Source organism: Hippoglossus stenolepis, chromosome 11, assembly GCF_022539355.2.
Source record: "Hippoglossus stenolepis isolate QCI-W04-F060 chromosome 11, HSTE1.2, whole genome shotgun sequence".
Classification (NCBI taxonomy): Eukaryota; Metazoa; Chordata; class Actinopteri; order Pleuronectiformes; family Pleuronectidae; genus Hippoglossus; species Hippoglossus stenolepis.
Window position 1 is genome coordinate 22,390,954 of NC_061493.1, and position 20,594 is coordinate 22,411,547.

At 42.8% G+C, this 20,594-nt stretch overlaps 1 protein-coding gene and 1 long non-coding RNA gene across 4 annotated transcripts; one reads left to right on the top strand and one right to left on the bottom strand.

Moving 5' to 3' along the window:
- Positions 1 to 18: 18 nt before the first annotated feature.
- Positions 19 to 1,396, top strand: LOC118117898. Its single transcript, XR_004697846.2, has 2 exons — positions 19 to 155; positions 814 to 1,396. It is a non-coding gene; the product is annotated as an uncharacterized LOC118117898 (long non-coding RNA).
- LOC118117896 (integrin beta-1) lies at positions 1,081 to 19,982 on the bottom strand. Of its 3 annotated transcripts, none has more exons than XM_035170543.2 (17): positions 19,635 to 19,982; positions 10,704 to 10,770; positions 10,120 to 10,205; positions 8,562 to 8,781; positions 8,222 to 8,392; positions 7,907 to 8,145; positions 7,637 to 7,792; positions 7,374 to 7,469; positions 7,172 to 7,261; positions 6,878 to 7,018; positions 6,099 to 6,301; positions 5,542 to 5,780; positions 5,241 to 5,463; positions 4,762 to 4,994; positions 4,476 to 4,642; positions 3,383 to 3,460; positions 1,081 to 2,387 (listed from the first exon to the last, which is right to left on the bottom strand). In XM_035170543.2, the coding sequence occupies exons 2-16, from the start codon at positions 10,768 to 10,770 to the stop codon at positions 3,383 to 3,385; spliced, it is 2,409 nt and encodes an 802-aa protein (XP_035026434.1). In that variant the 5' UTR covers positions 19,635 to 19,982; the 3' UTR covers positions 1,081 to 2,387. The 3 variants fall into 3 exon arrangements, with proteins under 3 accessions (XP_035026434.1, XP_035026433.1, XP_035026435.1); XM_035170542.2 differs by having other exon boundaries at positions 3,377 to 3,460; XM_035170544.2 differs by lacking the exon at positions 3,383 to 3,460.
- Between the last annotated feature and the right edge of the window lie 612 nt (positions 19,983 to 20,594).

The following is a 20,594-nucleotide window of genomic DNA, read 5'->3' on the forward strand; positions in this document are numbered from 1 at the left end:
CTGTTGGGGGTTAACAACTTTACTGTGAAACACGGCCTGTGATTGGCCAGCGGCGGCCACCAATCACCTGTGGAGAGCCCCCTCCCCCCTCCCAGGGCATGTGACGTCTCTATCACCCCCTGTGATTGGCTGAGGGTTTTCTACGTTCTAACGAGGTTCTACTTTTATTATATTTAAATTTAATTTAAACGCCAAATCATATTATACATTATCTACAGTCGCCTTATATCAATATAAACATATATTAAAGGTTCAGTGTGTAGAACTTAGCGACATCTAGTGGTGAAGTTGCTTGTTGCAGCCTTCAGTTGTCCTAAAAACTCAAAAGGTGTTTAGTTTGTCCAGTCTTGGCTACTGTAAAGAAACATGGCGGCCTCCGTAGAGAGGACCCGGGCTGGAAATATTGTGTGTCAGTGTTTCCTGTCTCATCATGTGATCTCAGACTGATTCCACGATGTGGACATCAGGGTCAGAAGTTTACTTCTCCATGACTGGATGTCAAGCTGCAAAATCAATATGCATTGTGATCTTTATTCTGCTGTTAAATATTGGGGCTGGATGAGAAAACAATATCTGTAAACATCACAAAGTAATTTTCATCAATAGAAATCAATTCATCAGTCGAACAAAAGTCCAACTTATACTTATGTATTGTCACCAAGGATTTTAAAGTTGGATAAACCGTAAGACTTGTGACATTTCATCTGCTCGACTCATTTCAACAAGCTCAGTGTCGCCTGCGTCAGTTTGTCAGGATTAGTGTTGAGTATCGATCACTGACCACTTCCTCCTCTGTCTCGTGTTGTGGTTTAGCTTGTTTCTCCATTAGATTCATGCACATCAAGGAGGGGGCGGCTGTGGCTGAGAGGTAGAAGGTCGGCGGCTCGAATCCCAGCTCATGTGGAAATGTCCTTGGGCAAGATACTGAACCCAGAGTGGCCCCTCAAAGATGTTGAATTCACTGATTGGAAGTTGCTTTGAATGACATGTACTGTAATGTAGCATCAATAACAGGCCTCTAAACACAACAATACACAAAATAGTAACTGCACAATAACAACTTTACAATGTCGGGACAAATTGTTTTGAATGTTTATTCAATAAATAATTTTCAGAAATACAGAGTTGCAAATGTGAATGTGTTGTAGAAACTAAAAAAAGGCACTTAAAAACAATGGTGACTGGTGTAACCTTTTTTTCTTTACAGAACAAAGATCGGGGGATCCTCCCCTCATCAGTGATCTTTAACACTATGTGACTTTTTTTTGTATCCATTCCTATTTCTGTTCAATAAAAAATTGTTTGATCGAGGCACCGACAAATGGCCGAGTGGAACTACTCACATGTAAAAAAAAAAAAAAAAAAGAGAAACTGGTACCATTACTCAGTTCATGTTCTACAAATAAAAACAAGGCAATTCAATATAAGCTAAGTTAGTTAGCAAATAATAAGGCAGGTTTGCGTATTTGGCATCGCTGTGAAGAATTCAGGACCTGAGTTGGCTTTTAACTTGAGTAAAGAAAAACCTGGAGCCAAACAGAAACACGACTGTACACTGACGTCCTTTCAGCTAGAAAGGCAACGCAAGAAAATATCTTTTGGAGATAAAAGACACGATTCAATTGATTGTTCAGATGGAATAAGTCACTCAGACAAAACAATACTAACGCCTCCACAACCTGGTTCTGTGAATACATATATGGCTTTACACAGAACCCAAACACGTACTGTACACAATTCATTGCTCCCACACACGGCCGACTGGCGCTACATTTGAAGAGTTCAATCCAAAGAGACGGTTAATAAAAAAAGTGTGATATCTACTCGGTCAAAAGGATTAGAGACACAATAAAACCTTTGCTCGACTGATCGCCGCCAACTCGACACGCGTGCACGATAATTTGGAAAGGAACACTTCATTTGTTGCCCATCATCAACGTCCAATTAGACCCTCAACAAAACACTGATGGCTTGACGGTTCTATAAAAAAGGCACAGTTGGGCATTTCGTTACCTTGCCAGTACCGTGGCAGAGAAGAAAATCTGTTCACAACACTTTCCTCTCGAGTTCTGCAGAAGCACAACATCAAATATAAAACCCCACATTTACACAGACTGTACACATTTCATACGATGCATAGAAAATAAACCAAGTTAGTAAAACAAACTGAAATAGTGGCAGAATGCATTGCTATCATTTTGGTGACTACAACATACAAACAAACAAAACAAACAAACAAACAGTGAGAGCGTTATAACCCCCTTCACCCGGACCCATGTTTCTTCTCCATACAGTGTTGACACAGCCAAGGCAAAGCTCCATCATTTGCCCTCGTACTTTGGATTGACGACAGTTGTCACGGCACTTTTGTAGATCGGATTCTCGCCCTGAGAAAGAGAGAAACACAAGTGAGTGAGTTAAAATAGTTTTGAGGAATCAGAGTAAAAAACCACAGCACTCGTCAAACCTTAGTGTTTCAGGGGCCTGAACTAAGAAGCAGGAGTTAATGAGGTAACTTCAGGATTAACCCGGAGTTTTCAGCGTTAAAGTGCTGGTCAATCAGGGTAAATCGCCATGGTAACGCTACATCCACACTAATATAGCAGCAGATTGTCTACTAGGTTGCTTAGTTACAGAAAATCCAATGATAAATAACTGTTGGAATGGAATAATAGTTCCAGATAAAGATTAAAAACCTATCACCAGCCTAACCACTGACCAATCAGACCACTGGAAACCAGAATCATTGTTCTACAGGGTCCTTGAGTTTACACTTAAGGGACAAATAATACAGAGCAGCAGATATTTTTGTAGATCAGTGGGATCAGTTTGCTGTTCCACTTTTCATGTGACTTCAGTTTATCAACCCTAAATACATATACATAATAAATATTGCTTTTACTCTCTTGTTCCGTCTTCGCAGTTCAGAACAACACGAGGAGTCTGATAATAATAATAATATGAAATAAAAACTCCCTGACGTCTTATAAGAAAAATTATCCCACACATGAATGTCCGGCTCAGTGAAGCCAGATAATGAGAAGATATGCTGGGTGTGTTGAACCTGTATCGTAGCACAGGCCTCAGGTTGTTGTTGTGTCACCAACAGTTTCACAGTATAACGACAACGTGCATGTGACCACATCGTTCAACTTTCACACTACTGGCTTGAAGCAACAATTTGTTCAAACATGTTAGATGTGCTGAATGTACAATAGAACATTTTTTTTTCCTTGTAAAGAAAATGCCAAGAAAAAAAAAGGCAAACAACGCCACCTCTGGTTAAATGTGCCAATTTCACAACATGCTGTCGTCAAGTCAACCAAGGTTCAAAACCACACAGAGGAAGTTCATGCATCCAACAGGTGATACAAACTTTGACCTAAAGAGCAGCTGATTTATTCCCATAGCTGGGATTCTGGAACTGGTTAATAGGACTCTTGTAAATGGGGTTTCCTTGCTAATGTGGAGAAACAAAGAAAGAGGGAAGGTGAAAGGAAAAACAGATGAATTTGACATGAGCAGTGGATAGGACAGGATTAACAGCCTGAGGAGAAATGCTCAGCACAGCAGGAAAGATTGAAAAGAAATTTCGTTAGAGTCCTTATTTACCTGTGTAATTTCTCCAACAGGCCAATAATGACATGTTCTGTTGTAAATATTGTGTTTTGAATTTCCTGTGATCTGATTCTTTAGATTTCATTTTCATTTAGAAAGAAAATCCACAGTGTCCCTGGTACGAGCAGGGAATAAAAACAATCTAATTCTTCTTAAAATAAATAAAACTTTATAATCAACATTAAAAATAAAACAAAGTGAACAAAAAATATCCATCCCATCATAAACCATATGTCTGTGTTTATGTGGATTAAAGAGAGCAACTTGGGGAAGTAGCTGCTAATATCTATTTAAAATAGTAAAGTCTATAAGTAGTTCCAACAAACACTACCTGTGGTGAATGCCTGCTTCCTAAATTAAACCTTAACCTCTGCTCTTGTGACGAAAACAACAACAGCAGTGTAGCTTCCTCCAGTTGTCACCCAGCAGCCCTGCTCTGTCTCGGCTTCATTGCCTTTTATGGTTGTGCAGTTGTGTTGTGTGGACAGTGAGAGGCAGCACTGTCGGCCGAGGGAAGGCCGCTCCCTCAGTGAGACGAGACTAAACAGAACAGCAAGGAGCTCAGGTTGATCAAGGACAGAGAGCTGGAGATTCTGTCTGTTCGGTTTCCACAACTTTCTGGACGATTTACTTTTAACCAGCCATAAACACCAACACTGTGGTGCTCAATGAAGAACTGGAAAGTCTAAAAACAATTCTAACTCAATCCTTTTAAAACCCGAGAAGAGCCAGAGTATAATTTCCAGCAGCTGAAATAACACCAGTTAAGAGGAAGAGATTCAAACACTGAAAAAGAGTGAAGCCTGCACATGGAGGAGAGGAGCCGCCGTTTATTGCTTCGGGTGCGACTGACTCACCGTGTCCCACTTGGCGTTCATCTTCTCCTTCTCAAACTTGGCGAACTCTCGGCGGTCGTGGATGATCATGAGCAGTTTCCAGATGAGCAGCAGGGCGAGGCCGATCAGCACGATGCCCGCTACCACACCGGCCACGATGGGGATGATGTCAGGTCCCGATGGGCACTCTGAAAAAACACGGGAAACAAACGGGGTGAAAATTAAATGTTAAAAATAGAAGCTCAGATAACAGATCGACTAGATAAATGTTATTTCCTGAGACATTAACAAAAGATTCTGATCATACCCAAGTTCTCCACCACGAAGACCTCCTTGGTGTCATTCCTGATGGCGTAGGTGTAGTAGAACCAGCAGTCGTTGGCATCTCGCTCTTTGCAGTGAGTCAGAGGGAAACTCTGGTCGGTGGGCTGTGGCAGCTTGTCGCGGTCCTTCACCTTCATCAGCTCGAAGTAGCTGCACTCCTGCTCACACGTGTCCTTCTTCTCACCGGCCTTAAAAGCTTTGCACTGCACGCAGTCTCTGGAGAAACGTGAACAGAGGGTGGATTAACTCTCTGAACTGGCAGATAGCAGAGAAACTCAGGTCGAAACCCTGAGGCAGAAGCATACCCACGATTTTAGAACAACTTAAGTCTTGATACCAAAGACATCAAATCTCAACTGTTTTTTTTTGTAAAATTAAATGTTAAAGTCTCAACACAGTCTCAACACAACACTTTAACATTTCAGAATCTTAAATTTCCAAGAGTGAAGCCGTCTGACTCACTTGTGCTCAGCGCAGACCCCGGGGCAGGTGGGACAGATCTCGCAGGTCGGACCCTGGAATTTTGGATTGGTGCATCTGCAGCTGCCACATTCACAAACGCCGCGGCCGTTACAGACCTGCCCGTTCCTCGCCAGGCAGGTGGAGGTCTCCAGGGAGCAGTCGCAGGCACTGCCCGTGTAGTTGGCGTCGCAGATGCACTTCCTGCATTCACAGCGTCCATGTCCTGGTAGAACACGGGCAGCGGTTACCACAGAGCGCCAATACAACCGGTGTCAGGTGATATCATTTATACAACCCTCACCTCCACAGAGCTTGTTGTTGGAGCGATCACAGTTGAAGTTGTCACACTCGCAGTATTTCCCACTGTAAACCTCCGCTGGATTTTCCCGCTTCTTGCATTCGCAGGTGCCGCAGACACAGTCGCCATTGTTGCTGCAGATATCGGTGCCGTTGTCTTTGCGGCAGTTGGCGTCCAGGTCCTCTGTCCGCACTTCGTCTTTGCTGCACTCACAAAGACGCCCGATACGTCCCTCATTACACCTGAGACGGAGGACAGAAGTTTTCAGTTCATAACGTGCGACACCGACTTCGAACAATATGAGAAGAGAATAAATAAATAAGAACAAAATATGTAATGTCTTGTTAACAACAACTTCAAGGTAATACCGCTGGTCTGTACCGATGAGCGATTCTTTTGGTGGTGACAGTAAAACAGAATCTCATTTCCTTTCCTAAATCATGTACTCAAAAAGATTTTCATTCAACTCATCAGATTTTAAGAGATGTTCAGCTGTAGCTGGAAACTGAAATCTGAGTTTCTTGAGACTCCGTCGTACATGTTCCTGCCTCCTTACTTACTTGCAGGCTCCACACTCGAAGGTCCCGTTACCCTCGTGGCACTTCTCACTTTTCGGTTCTCCGGCCGCGGCGCACTGACAGTCGCAGATGAAGTTCAGAACCACCTCCACCTCCTCAGTGAAGCCCAGCGGTTTGATTTTGATGACCTCAGAACGGCCATGTGACGGACACTTCTGGGATTCAATGGAAATCTTGAAAGACACCTGGAAACCAGAGGAGAGTTTATGGGGCCATTAAAGCTGACGAAGGGGCTGCTTTGAAGTTTACTGTTCGGTTTTCCAGACATGAATCAACTTATTAGCTTGTAAAGTGTTTCTCATTCCTTCAACTTTTTTAAATCTGTGTTTTGGCCCGGTTTGCTCTCAAATTGAAACAGTAGGTTCTAGGGCCTGACTGATGATATCCATGTCAATGTGTCTGTTTGCTGATACAGAATAAACAACGCAGAAAAGATGTGAATTCCTGATTGGATTTTTGATTAAAATAATATTCAATATCTCTGTAATTCTGTAAAAACCCAAGCCTCATCATCCTCGGAATCATTGCCAAAATTGTATTTCATAAGCCGATTTATTGGTATCATATTTCCCTACCCCGAAAATCCATATTGGTCGAGCTCTACAAGTTTCCCTCAACCAGTGGGAGAAACCATTAAACCTCCCTTGTGCTACCTGGGTTCCACTTGACCTGAGATCCTTAAGAATTTTAATTTTGCTCTTTTTCCATTTGTTTAATTTTCATGCGTGTACACAAACTGCAGCCAAAACGCTGGTATTTACCTCATCTCCGATGGATATGTTAAAGCATTTCCTGCCATTCTCTCCCGTCCCCTCCACGCCGTTCTTACAGATGGACTTATAGGTCATGGACACCCCCTCTGGCAGCCGGCCGTTTTCCAGAATGACCTCAGATGACAAAGACTGTCCCAAAGACAAGAGAGAAAGAGATCCAGTGCTCACTCTTCAGTTTTGATTGACGAATTTATCCAAGGTGAATGTACACGAATTACAAACATGGGGAAGCAGAAATTCTGATTAAAACCACAAGTCATCTCTGAAAAGGTAGTGACTCACATTGTAAGCATCAATGATGAGTTTGATCACGTTGCTGGAGTTGGAGGACAGCGTTCCAACGGCTGATTTAGGAATCAGGTTTTTCAACTCCTGTAAGTGTCAAAGGTGAAAAGACAATGAACAAATAATAACGATGCACATCACTTATGACATAAATCAAATACAAGGTTTTTCAGTACAGTGTAGATAAAACAACGTTTACCTTGTAAACAGGCTGGAAATCCTGAGTGACGGCAAAGATGGTCTGAATGTTGTGGTCACTCAGTTTTTGGACCAAATGTGCGATGGAGGGGTAGTCCTGAAAAACACACACACAGACCACAGACACACATTAGACCATGCAGTTCTTCTTTTATTCATATTTTTGTCTCTGGCAAGAGTCAACTCCTAACATCAATAATAAATTGAGACCATTAGTACGAGGATGAAACATTATGCGTGTTGAATAAATGATAAACTACATACGTAGTAGTGGCTCATGGTGTACATGTTGTTCTCCAGATGACACTTCCCATCATTGGGGAGGACGATGCCGCCCAGTTTGCCGTCTCCAGCGAAGTGGAAACCAGCGTCGGTGGAAAACACCAGCAGACGAGTCACGTTCCTCCAGCCGATATGCTCCTGTAAGATGAAGACAAGAGTCTCCTCATTAGTTTTACTCATTCACATTACTATACTGATTGCTGACCCTTGATGCAAAAGCTAGAACACACATCAGGTCTCGCCCCGTCTTACCTCACAGACCGCCACCTGCATGATGGCGTCGAAGCCTCCCTCTGGAGAGTCCAGGTTTCCTGAGATCTGCTGCTGACTGACCAGCCGGTTGAACTCGTCTCCGTCGTTCGTCAGCTTCAGGACGTTCTTATAGCTGAAGGGGCTGGTGCAGTTCTGGTTCCCTGTGCAGGGGTTGATGAGCCTGGCTGGCGTGGTGCTGATGTAAGGCATGACCGTCTTCTCCACAAAGGAGCCGAAACCTAAAAGGGAGGAGAATTTCTCTCAGCTACTTTTCTCATGTTTATTGTCCCTTTAGTGAGTCGAGTTTTTACTCACCAATCCTGAAGTCGGTTGTGATCTCCTGCATTTCCCTCATCAGGTCAGTGCCGAGGTTCTTGACGTTTTCCAAATCGTCTTTCATGGAGAATGAAAGGTCCATAAGGTAGTACAGGTCGATGGGGTAGTCCTCAGCCCGCTTGAACTTCAAATCAAAAGTCTGAGGCTCACCTTGAGAACAGAAGATGATAATTAATTTACGGTAAAGCTTCTTTTCCACTGAAATGTTCTGGAGGGGACACATATGAGAATGCAAATATCTGAGTGAGTTGTTCTGGACATTTTCTGGAAAATCACTGGAAAGTTTAACAGTTTGAGACACTTCTTGTTGAACATTTACCAGATCTGAGTGTCAGTGTGAGTTTCTGTGGCTGGATCTGGGTGATCTGCTCAGGCTTCAGGTTCGCAGCCCCGTTCTTGCGGTCGGTGACCGGCCTGTCCGTGTTGATTTCGAAGCTTCCGCGTGGGTTCTCGATTGTGGTCACGTTGCACTTTCTCTTCTTCAGCGACTCCAGGTCATCGCAGCGGGCCGACTTGGATTCACCCACTGTGAGGAATTTCTGCAGAAGAGTAAAAGAGGTCATTGTGAGGATTATTTCAAGTAAAATTTATACTACAACTAATTTCTTATGTAATATTTCTCAAGGTTTGTTAATGAGAACACAAAACTATATAATAATAAGTAATTTCCACGTGTGACGCATGTTCAGAAACATCTGGAGCGTTTCCATGGAATTTGTCTTGGTGGGACAGACATGAAGAAACTTGTTGACAAGTTGCACAGTATCTGAGAACATGCAACAGGAAGAACACGACTTTCCATAAAACAATAATTTGTTATTTTACAGACTCACTCAATTAAGATTTTGTAGAAAAACAAAAGATCGTGATGCTCTACTTTTGTGAAAGTTAAACTATGAAACTCACTGACCTCTGAGGGCATCATTACGGCAGATACAAGTTTACAGGATCTTTAACATGACTGAGTATCTTTTTCAACGAGGCCCCTGCAAAACGGATCAATTTGACATATTCTGTTTCGAACAGTCCGTTCTTTAGGCCGTTGTTTGTAAGCGGGGGGGATAAGGAGAAACAGATGACTGCCAGGCCTGAATAAGAATATAGATTAGATGCACATGATATCCCACAAGGCAAAGTGGAGGAGAACTTGAGACAATGAACTCAGTCAAAACTAAAATGATTCTTTGACCCAGTTCTTTCAAAACCACATGATTCACAAAGACTATTTTTTTAAAATCACCCCTGCAAACTGACAGAAAACATCAGATCAGATTTATATAAAACTTTAAAAACCACGGAAAGAGAAGAGTCATTGTTGTGAGGAACCCAGAGTTCACAGGGGGAGTAAATAATGTAGATAACATTAGGTGACAGACAGATTGAGTCAGATTAGTGCGACTGTTCCCCGGTCTCGTTTACACTCTTGCAGACGTTTTCTTTCCCCTTTAAAATAATTTGGCGTCCGAAGAATGTCCACACACACAATATTCTGGACATTTTCGGGAGGAAACAGTTTGAGATCATGTTCAGGACAAACGAAATACCCCAAAAAATAACGACAGCCATGGCTGACACCTGCACAGAGGTATAACAATCATATTCTGTCAAATATAAATCATAGTATCTTTGGATTATTTGTTTAAAATCAATCAAACTGTGACTCTATTCTGTCGTACACATTTTTTAAATATTATTAAATGTATTAGTGTTATTTATTGAACTTTGTACACTTATGACCAGCTTTGTGCATGGGACAATGCTCCCAAACAAACCACAGAGGAAACCGACAGTGCAACATTCATTGTTTAAGATCTTAAAGATCATTTTTCATTCATGCGATAAAATAGTTGAGAGGCAGCTTCAGGGATTCAACTCACCACATCGGAGCACCATCCACACATCTCGGCCACCTGAATGCATTCCCCACATGACTGGGCGTTTGCTTTGATGCATATGCTTCCCTCTGAAAGAGACGGCACAAGATGACGAAACAGAAAATTTCCATTTGTTCACTAAGCAAAACCAGCCAAGGTTTTTTTCGCAAAACAAAACACAACCTCTTTCCAGCGAAGAGTCATGCTGAGAAAAGCTCGAGGCAGCTCACCAACAGATGACTTCACCTCGTAAAAAAATAAATCAATAAAAAAGGACTCCCACCATTAACCAACTGGTCCCACAGTCTTAAAACCACGGATTAAGAAATGTAACATTTGAAGAAGAAAAAAGAAGAAGAAGAAAGCAAGTTGTAGCTTTTATCACTGTTTTGCATTTTAGCCCAAAAAGTGTCCAATATCTAACAAATAAAAAGCCAAAGCATGCTGAATCAGCACAATTTAACAAACAACAGTACAGTCAGTGTATTGCACTCGCAGAGCTGAAAGATGCTACTGTATGAATTAGCTGATGTCTAATATTTAAGATAAGGAGAATAATCCAAACAAATTAATGTCTGTGTTCTTACCTTGCTGTGCCCAGCTGCTGCAGAGGACGGCTGATAAAGACGCTATTAACAGTAACCGCAAATCCATCTGTAACGAGAAAAATATAAAGATATAAAGCGCGACACGTTTTTTTAAAAAGGCACATACGTGTGTTTAGAAAAATGTGAGAGCCTGCAAAGATGATGTGGGACAGTCAAGATGGTCAGTGTCGAGTAACGAGAGGTAAGAGAAGGTTTTTTTATGCCCTTTACCCAAAACACACCTAATTTAAAGCAACACTATGTAACTTTTTTTAAAACAGCAGCTTGATTAAAATGAGTTTGATGGTTGAGTGAGTGTGAATAAGGAGAAAGTTTCCTCTTTCACTCCCTGAACGAGTAGGTTCGATCTCCTGTGAGAAGAACCGAGTCACAGCTTCAACTGTCACAATCAGCTCCAGCAAGTTGAAGAGTGAAGGTGGGATGATGCAGTCAAGAGATTGATCGCCTTTGTTTTTCCTCAACATGAAAACCACTTAAATCGCTCAGACACTGAGCCTAACAGAATAATAACCACACGAGGCTGCAGAGGGCGCTGTTGCTAAGTAAAAGTTACAGTGTTGTTTTAAAACCGTCTTTTCAAACTAGGTTTTCGATCCAGTGTTTTCATTTTTCTTGGGAATAGAAATATGCCCTTTAGGTTGGTCACATTAAGTTAGTCCACAGTTTGTGAGGCTGTGTTTTCAAAGTATACAATTAACACAACCATTCCCTCTTTAAAAAGTTCTCACGGTTTGGAAAGTCTCAAAAAAAACGATTTCTCTCGGAGATGAAATGACCCAGTTACCACAGCAGTGTGGTGGAGTTTTATTCCATATGTGGAGGAATGATTGGTCCACACTAAGCCAGCACCATCTGGCCGTTCATCAACACCTCTACCAACAACTATTCTTACTCCATACTTGCTTTCTCACTGTTGTTTCCTGCAGGCTGATGTAGAATGTTGCTCATTATCTCAAAAAGGCTTATCAGTAAATAATTGATAAGAGACGGAAGGGAACAGAGACTGGAGAATAAAAATGTTGCGTAAGTCAATTTACACTTGAGGTGTTTAGTCTGAACCAGCATTACTCATAATGAGTCTAACAGCAAACATGTAATGATTTTAACAGAGCAGCAGGAGCAGCTTTGATTTAATGGTATGGAATTTTATAACCAGGAAGGAATGACTGTGGTTCACTGAGCAGTCCGACGATACCTCTTCACCACACTGAGCTGAGCTGCTGAGGATTAACAACCCAGACGTAACATAAGAAAACAGAGCTACAAAAATATAACAAACCAAAAGTGCAGATTGTTGGCGTGTGACGGCAGCTTGGAAACACTTTTCAAACGGGTTGCGTGCAGTGAAAACCTCGGGCCGGGGCCTCAGCTCCATGGAAGAGGAGAGGTAAAGTAGGTGTGTTCCCGTGAATGTGTGTGTTCCCATATTTGGTCAGGCTGTCTCCAGTCTCCTCCTGAAACGCTGCCATTCCCCTGAGCTCCAGTGACACACTGTCTGCCCAGACCTCAAACTTAGAAACTCAAGAGCAACTTTCTCAGAGATTTGCCCCAGTAAGATGCAAAGAGGAAACCAGGCAGTGTTGACAGCAGCTAAGTCACCAGCTGTGTCAGAAAACACAATATGAACACAAGAGAGGGATATTTTGAGGGTTAATTATCTGTTGCAGAAGTGAAACCAGTGGTTTTTCAGTAGATGCTCAGTGAGAAGGTGTAAGATGTTTGCTGCAGTGCAGTGTGGGTCGGAGGGCACAGGCATCAAACACCCACATCCTGTGAAATGGAGCACAACGACCAACCTAGATGCAAGTTTCACACAAGTGGTTCAGTGATAGTTTTATCGATAGTGACCATATATTTGTGCTGAAACCTCAAAGAAAAACACTTTGATTAACACTAAATATGCCAGACTGGACGACTCAGAGAATAGTGGGGGGGGGGGACCAGACTTTTTAAGTCTGGTCAGGGACAACAAATGTAATTTACTTATAAATCATCATGTCTGCTGATGAATAGACACGCCCCCCCCTTATAAAAATACTTCCTACTTAAAAAACGGAAACAGACAAGAACTTGTGGCGACACGGAAACCGTTCAACACACAACATACCCAGCAAGATGGTTAACACAATTCAAACCAAAACCAACTGGAAAGACTTTTCTACCCAATGGAGGCTCCTCCCCCACATTCCTGGAGTCCAGCATTGTTTACTGCTGCCGGGCTCGTCCTGCACCGAGCTGCAAATTGCAGCAAGCTGACAGATGGACGGGTGTTTGGGATCTCCGGTGGCTGAGTGCCACATAATGACATTAGGCGGAGGCCCTGGCATTTCTGGTAGAGATCCTAGTGCATGAAAAGAAGTTTGCTTGTTGTGCTTACTCACATAGTGACTGTCTTAAGATTTAATCCATTGTATTTAAATATCTACATCTCCTCCTTTGTTGATGGCACAAATTTAAAAAGAACTTGAAAGACACTAAGAGAGTGTATACCCCTGATGAAACCACATTTAAATTTAATAGATCTGGATTTTTGTTTGCATCTGCACCAAATCACACGCACTCAAATTCCAGGTTGCCAAAAATGAATCATGATCAAGATCCGTGAAGCATTCTTGAGAAATTAAAGAAAATGTTGAAAAACACCCTATTGCACAATGTTGGAGAAAGTGAAGAAATATGTACGCAGTCGTAGCTTTTACGTAATAACGCTAACTAACAAATGCAGACAAAATCATAACCTCGGGATGATGTGTTTTAACAAGAGCTCGACTGATTTATCTGTTGGTCGACATGAGACTTTCAGACATACTGGTATCTGCTTGCTGGTATGAACATTTTTATTCTACTGTATAAACATTGCAGAAAAGATTGTTTACATTTTATGTAAAATAAAGTTTATTTTCTTAATTCAACTTCTATATATATTCAGTTATTTTTATGTCTTCTTTTTATTTATAGTCATTTATAATAATATGGATAAACTAAAATATCAAACCTCAACTACATTTCTTTGTCATAAAAGGTTCAATAATGATATCTTAGGACCTTTTCTTTTTTCAAATACACATCAGCCGACATAACAGTCCCTATAAATCCATATCTGTCTGGCTCTAATATTAACTGAAGTCATCTGTACATCTCATGATGAGTCAACCTGAAATTGTCACTGTCTCAACAGCAACTCAGAGCCATAGTGAGAGTCTGGCCGTTGGAGAAGACGTCACTGTGTCAACGGAAATGGCGGGACCACAGCTGATAAGAGCTGAGAGCCACGCCGTGAGGACACTGAATCATAATGCACTGTGGTAATACTGCTCCTTATGACTGTGACACGATACAGGAAGGTCTAACTTGTCTGTGGGGAACTCAGAGAAAGTTTGACTCAGTTAAAAAGCGTAGTTAACTGTGTTTAACACAAACTCAAGTGTTTCTAATCAACTGGATAGAAAATTCCTGAAGGAACTCTCCGGAGCAAATGACTCGGACCTGAGTTATTAAATACAGCCCCTGCAGAAGATTTCAGCAACATGTCACGACTCCTGTACATGTCTGAAAGCAGCGCAAGTGGCAGATGATACTGAACCACTCAGTGTAGGTGAGAAGATGTGTTAACAAACTTTTCTTAAACAGTGTCACGCTCCACTCATCCACATTTTTAACCCCCCTATAATATCGTCAAGCAGAAACTATGGACTGAGTCTTTGCGATGACAGACCCGAGAGCTTAATATTTAGATTAACGGGAGTAAACTATCGATTCATGACTTTGTATGGTCAGACAGTAGAAGCCGGAGCCGGCACATGCTTTGTGTTCCCGGTGGTGGCTATTAACGCCACAGTTTTTCATTTACAGTCCAGCCTCTGTTGACAGTAACCAGAGCAGCTCGTTCCAATGAGAGTACAGTAACCGAGACCCCGGTTTTTCCAGGCGTTTCTCAAGTATGGATGTGTGATTATATAGGAACACAGAGCAAGGTCTTGGTGGATGAGACTGTGTTTCCTCTCCAGACTTCCAGTCTTGTCAAATCAGTCCTTGTGGCATGGTTTGGAAATCTGAATATGACGTACAGGAATGAGCTTGGCCGGCAAAGTTATGGGAGTTAGCGGTTAGAGGGATTCGTACAAATGATATTAAATGAGTTTGGGCTGGAATCAGTCCCGTCGGCTGGGCCACCTACTTGATGTCTTACACTGCATGTGCCTGTAATCATGGAAAACATTGCGTTGCATTGTCTGTACCAGGATGTACATGTTGCCAACTTTAGCTAATCATTCTCTCGCTGAATAGTGATCATCTGTCAGGTGTTTGCTGTTAATTTTGTATTTATGATGGTTTGTATGTGTCTGCAAACACTTCCTGTTTGCAAGCTATATATAAACTAATACAACAGCCAAGTTTTCCACATAGGCAGTGGGAGTTATGCTCAGTCCCTGACAAGTGTTTTATACAGAATCTCATCCAACAGCTGCTGTGGAGAAGCCGTGTGTAACTCAGCTCCGCTCAGTGCTGCCATCGGGCTCAGACAGGTCAGTGGCACTTTGATTCAATCTGCAGCCTGAAAACTCGCCTCAGGGGCCACAGTCACGCTGTCTCATGTAAATGCACAGACAGCATTCTTCTGCTCTGTCCTACAAAGAATCGACACCGTGCACGAGACCTCCGCAGACTCCACAGTGGAAATACTGTGGTGAACGAGAGACGCATGACAAACATAACTTAATAAAAAATACGATGTCAAGGCATTAGCATCCATATCACAGGTAGATTTACACATATCAAGAATGTGTATAAAGGAGGATTTTGATTAAGAGTTCAGCGATATAACTACTTACTAGAGATATATAAATATATATACATACATACATACATGAAAATAGACTGGGGTTCCTTTAAAGAAATATGCTCTTTAGCCTTACGTCATTTGTGTGATCTGCTGCGTACAAAGTCACGTTTATTCTTTCTGGCTTTTCCCAAGTCACAGAATCAGCTTGAGTCAAACTTAAAAACAGGAGGTGACCATGAGGGGTTTGACTCAGACCCTGCATCTGTGTGTCACCACTGCTTCCTTGTTTACCTCCTCCTCTGCCCACTAATGGTGTTACAGTGCCTTATCTGCCGACATCTAAGATGTCTGAGCAAAGTCTGGTTCAGGAGACTTCCTCTTGGTGGGGCCACCAGACATTGTGTTATCAGCAAAATAAGGTATATTGGGTTTTTATGTCAGTTAGATTTAGTCTACCACAAAACTGCAAACAACTGGGAGTGGCAAAGAAACTAGGTGTCATTAACTGGTGGCCTGTGGGTGCAGATGCAGTTAATGTGTGGATGTCACTCAAGAGAAAGAATTGAATTATCTGAATAAGAGTAAAATATGTTTATAAGCTCTGCAGAGTGTCAGACTTTCCTCTGTGACGTGTTGCTGTAACTCATAGAGCTTTTAAAAAGTGTTGTCTAAAGGTGGAGCAAAGCACATCTGTGAATGTTTAGACTGTGGATGATATGAGTTTATGGTTTATGTGTAGATGTCATAAGAACATGGAGGTTCGGTTTTAAGAGGTCGGATGTCTTTACAGAATTGAAATTTTAAACATTGTTTTGACAAAGCACAGACGTATCGATCTATAAAATCTTATGATTATTGAATTTTAGACTTCTTAAACCTGTGTAGAAACCCTGTTACAGCCGGTAACAAATCACAATGCAAACCTCAGGAGTACAATATTTATTTCTAATGATCTAACAGCGATATGAGCAAAAGACATGTAGTCAGATTTATGTTTTGTCTGTCACATTAAAATTCTAAATGTTGCACAACTATGTCAAGAATGTTTGTGAGAAACATGAAGTGAAAGGTTGTGTGCAACACAAGTCAGCATTGTTCATGCTGGGTGGGTCATCTGTTAGTCCAAAGTGAGGTGCCCATCCCCCCCCTCACACCCAGCTCTGTTTGCCACCCGGGCGACCAGCCGGCCCCCCCACCTGCTGCTGAAAGTCACAGTCGGCTCTCAGTCCATTAAGTCCCCAAACAACTCAGCACGACTCCGCAGCCATTTTGTTGATTAAACCACACCCAGACATCACTTTTCTCCCCCAACTGAAGGATCAGGAGGAAGATCTCACTTCCTACAGCAAGCGAAGCTTGTCTAATGGAAACCCAACGTACAAACAGGAACACTTCATTCATCCAGCCCAACATCTGCCATGTGGCTTCATACTGAAGGCCTGTCAAGCTAGAGGAGTTTTAACAGGTGACGTCTTTGGGGTTTTGAGACAAAGCATCGAAAAGGAATGTGTTCAATCTGGTTGACAGTTTGAACGTCTGGCATTAATAAAGCACCTTTAGAAAACAAAACTGCGGAGTACTTTAACAAATGAACGATAGAATTTATAATAAAACAAACTTAAGATGACTCCATGCAGGGAGTCCCACAGCTGAGAAGCTGGTGTAGATGAATGTTTCTAGAAAGAGTTAAATCCAGTCTGCTGTATTTGAAGTTGTTGAATGAACTGAAAGACCTGTTTGGAGTTTGGCTATCATGTGGAGGAGATCCTGATCCTCCAGGCCTCCTCAGAGAGATGAGATAATGCATTCCAGCTTCACTAGCTCCATAAGATGTCGTGGAAAAACTACGTCACTGAAATATTTGGTGCTTTTTCCACTTCTCTGACTTGAACTTGAGTTTACACGGTCAGTTTGATGTAAACTAAAAAGCCACCGTACAGCATCTGCTCAGCACCAGACAGCAGAAAGACTCAGAGAGTAGCTGCAGCATTTAGCAGCTCAAGAGACGAATCTTTCCCTCAGGAGCTGGTTGAGACCAAACACACCGACAACATGCATGGCCCATTGAAAAAGAAGTCAATGAATAACTCCTTGAGATATTGGTCTAAATATTAATTTTAAAAAACACCATATCTCACAATGTTAAATAAGAAGTTCAAGTTCTTTCTTGGGCCATGTCCTGACACGGCAATAACACAACCTCCTAGGTGGAGGCAATAACAATAATAATAAGTACTTGCAGGTTTAAATCTATGTTGTGAAGCATCCTCTCAGGCAGTTTGAAACTTCCCATGTCTCTGCCGTGACTTCTCAACATTTTACCACTGGCTCAGACCTCCAAACAAGGAATATGGTGACAATTATTTTAAAAGTATGATCACATACCCTGCAAACATACTCCACTCCCACAAGCTACATTCGACTATCCCTGGAAGAGTCGTCATCCGTGACTCATTTCTGGCGAGCTGGGGGTAAAGGCCTGGTGTTGAGCAACGCAGAATGACCCTTTAAACTGCCCCAGACACTCCTTGCTCCTGGACAAGTCAAGCTGTGTTTAAACAAAACAATGTAACTAAGGGAAGTGACTCAGTGAACTACAGGGAGCTGCTGTAGCCTACAGACACGTCTGTTCTAAAGTAAATTCCCAGGCCTGGTGTATATTGTCTGTATCTATGTTATGTGTACATGCTGTGCAAGATCAGAAACACATGGTTTTAACACCTCGATACGGGGCTGTTGCTATGTCATTACGATGCTGTCTGAAAGCCGGGCCAGTAATTACCCCAAAACATTTTATTCCCATGTCACTAAATAAGGTCTTGCAGCAAGAACTCGGGAAGCAAAGATTACAAGTTAAACTCAGTCCCGAGGCTCACCAGGGAGGAGAGAGAAAAAACAACCCCCCCCAGGCTACGATTCCTTTACAGGAAGTGAACGAGGCAGACGAGACCAATCTTGTCCAACTACTGCAGAGTCAACAGTCCTGAGTCGGAGCTGCGGGCAAGGCTGAACAAGAGGCTTTCGACTCTGGTTAACCAATCTGGGCTGCTTAAAGACGCCTTAGTGCGTCTGTATCTCCAGCCACAGTTTACACAGTCCACAATGTAGTCTGACCAGACTGGGGTCCAGCTGTGGTCTGTCACAGGATATCCGTTACATGTTTGACTACACTCAGATGTTTACGGCTGAGGTTTTCTTTCCCTTGTGTGTAATCTGCCCGGAGGTGAGAATCTTCACAAGTTATACTCAGTCCACCTTTCAGATGTGAAAGAGTCGTCTTTGGCAAATGGACCCAAAAGTTTTGCCCAAGCGGGTCCAGACAAGTAAAGAATCCGGATTAATGATTTTGAAATCATTCGTCATACTTTTAGACAATGAGGCAACACACCAAGGGTTGGCTTCAAGTACAAAATAAGAGCACCAACACAATAAAAAACACTTTAAGACCCTTAACAGAATATCAGGATGGGACTTGGGATTATTTCCGTTATCGACAAGCCAACCAAATATTTTCTCCTTTCACTGTTTTACAGATTCAAGGTGTGAAAGTAGTTTTTTTTATTTGAATCCTCATCATCCCAACGCGATTTGAAGAGTTTCACTCAATTATCACGCGTGACAAAGAAAAGCATCAACCCAACAAGTTCCTTTGAATCAAAGCCACTCAGAAAAGTCTCAACAAGTTGTTTGTTTAAGCTGCATTCAAAGTTTAGTTTTAAAGTCCGACGTGTGAAGTTTAACCTAGTTTAGTAAGAAACGAGTTGAACTAGAGATCCCGAGCTGGTGAATCACAGGTTATATCCACTCATGGCCTCTCCGGTCCTACAAAGCGACCACTGGGGCCTAGTTTCTCCACCAAAGCCCAAACCCGACTCACCGAAGGGGGACTAGTTAGATTAGAAACCAACATTTAACTTGACGTGTTGTTAGAAACCGACCCGCGGGACGTCACGGGGGCCGAGGCTAAGTTAACTGTCTTTTAGCCGTTAGCTGGTTATCGTTAACCCACACCCAAAGTTTAGCCCCCGAGGAGGAGGCACGGCAGCTTCCCCCTCCCTTTACATCGACTTAACTCGGGTAAAACATGGCAGACCGGGTTAAACGCGGGTTAAAACACCGTCACCCACCTTGTGTCGACGCTTTAACGTGGTTTCCTCGATGGTTCAGAGCAACATTAGCCCCAGAAAAGTGACTTCTTCAGCGGGGACGCTCACCGAGGACGAGCGAGGAGAGGGTCCGCTTTGTTTCTGCCAGGGACCGCACCGCCGCGACGAGCCGGGCGATGGACGCACGGGTGGGCTGCGGGGGCTGGGAGTTAACCCGGGTACATGTGGGCTATGTTCAAAGTTAGACAAGGGCCAGACAGTCCGCGGCTCAGTCCCAACGCGTTACAGACGTGTCGGCTCCTTTCTCTGGGTTCCTTCTCCCGTTAGAGCCCCGCTTCAACAAACCCCTGTTCTCCCGTTAACCCCGCCTCCGCAGGAGGAGCCGCGGCGCGTAGGGGGCGAAGGAACAAGCACACCGGTGAGCGGTGAACTCACTGTCACCTCGGATGTGGTGACAAGCCTCAGACCTCACGTGAACACACAAAGTATTGACGTTTTAACACAATTACACACACGTGTCTACACAAGTAACCTCTGTGGCACATTCACCAGGCAGCTTTAATCCAGGTGTAGTTAGTTGTGGTGCGTGCCTGCGTGCTGGAAATGAACCTAAGCTTAACATTAACTCATATTTAAGAAAAGGTTTCAGGTAGTTTAATTGAGTGTTTCAGATTTAAATGTTTATTAGAAACATACAATCACTACACATATATATGTCACTCAGGTGGCATACGGATGTGGGCCACTTCTGGCGTGATGATGTAGCATCCCTGGCCTTCTTGTGGCCCGGGACCAAATGCACCTGAGCTTAAAGTGGCCCAGTTGTTTTTTCATCAAGATCCATAATCTTGTGTTTGAGAAAATGGTGAAAATCTACAGGATCTCCCCTGACCTGCACCATATCCCTCCATCAGGTTTCGTGGAAATCCGTTTTTGTGTGATCCGGCCCAAAAACAAACAAACGGACAAGGAGGAAACACT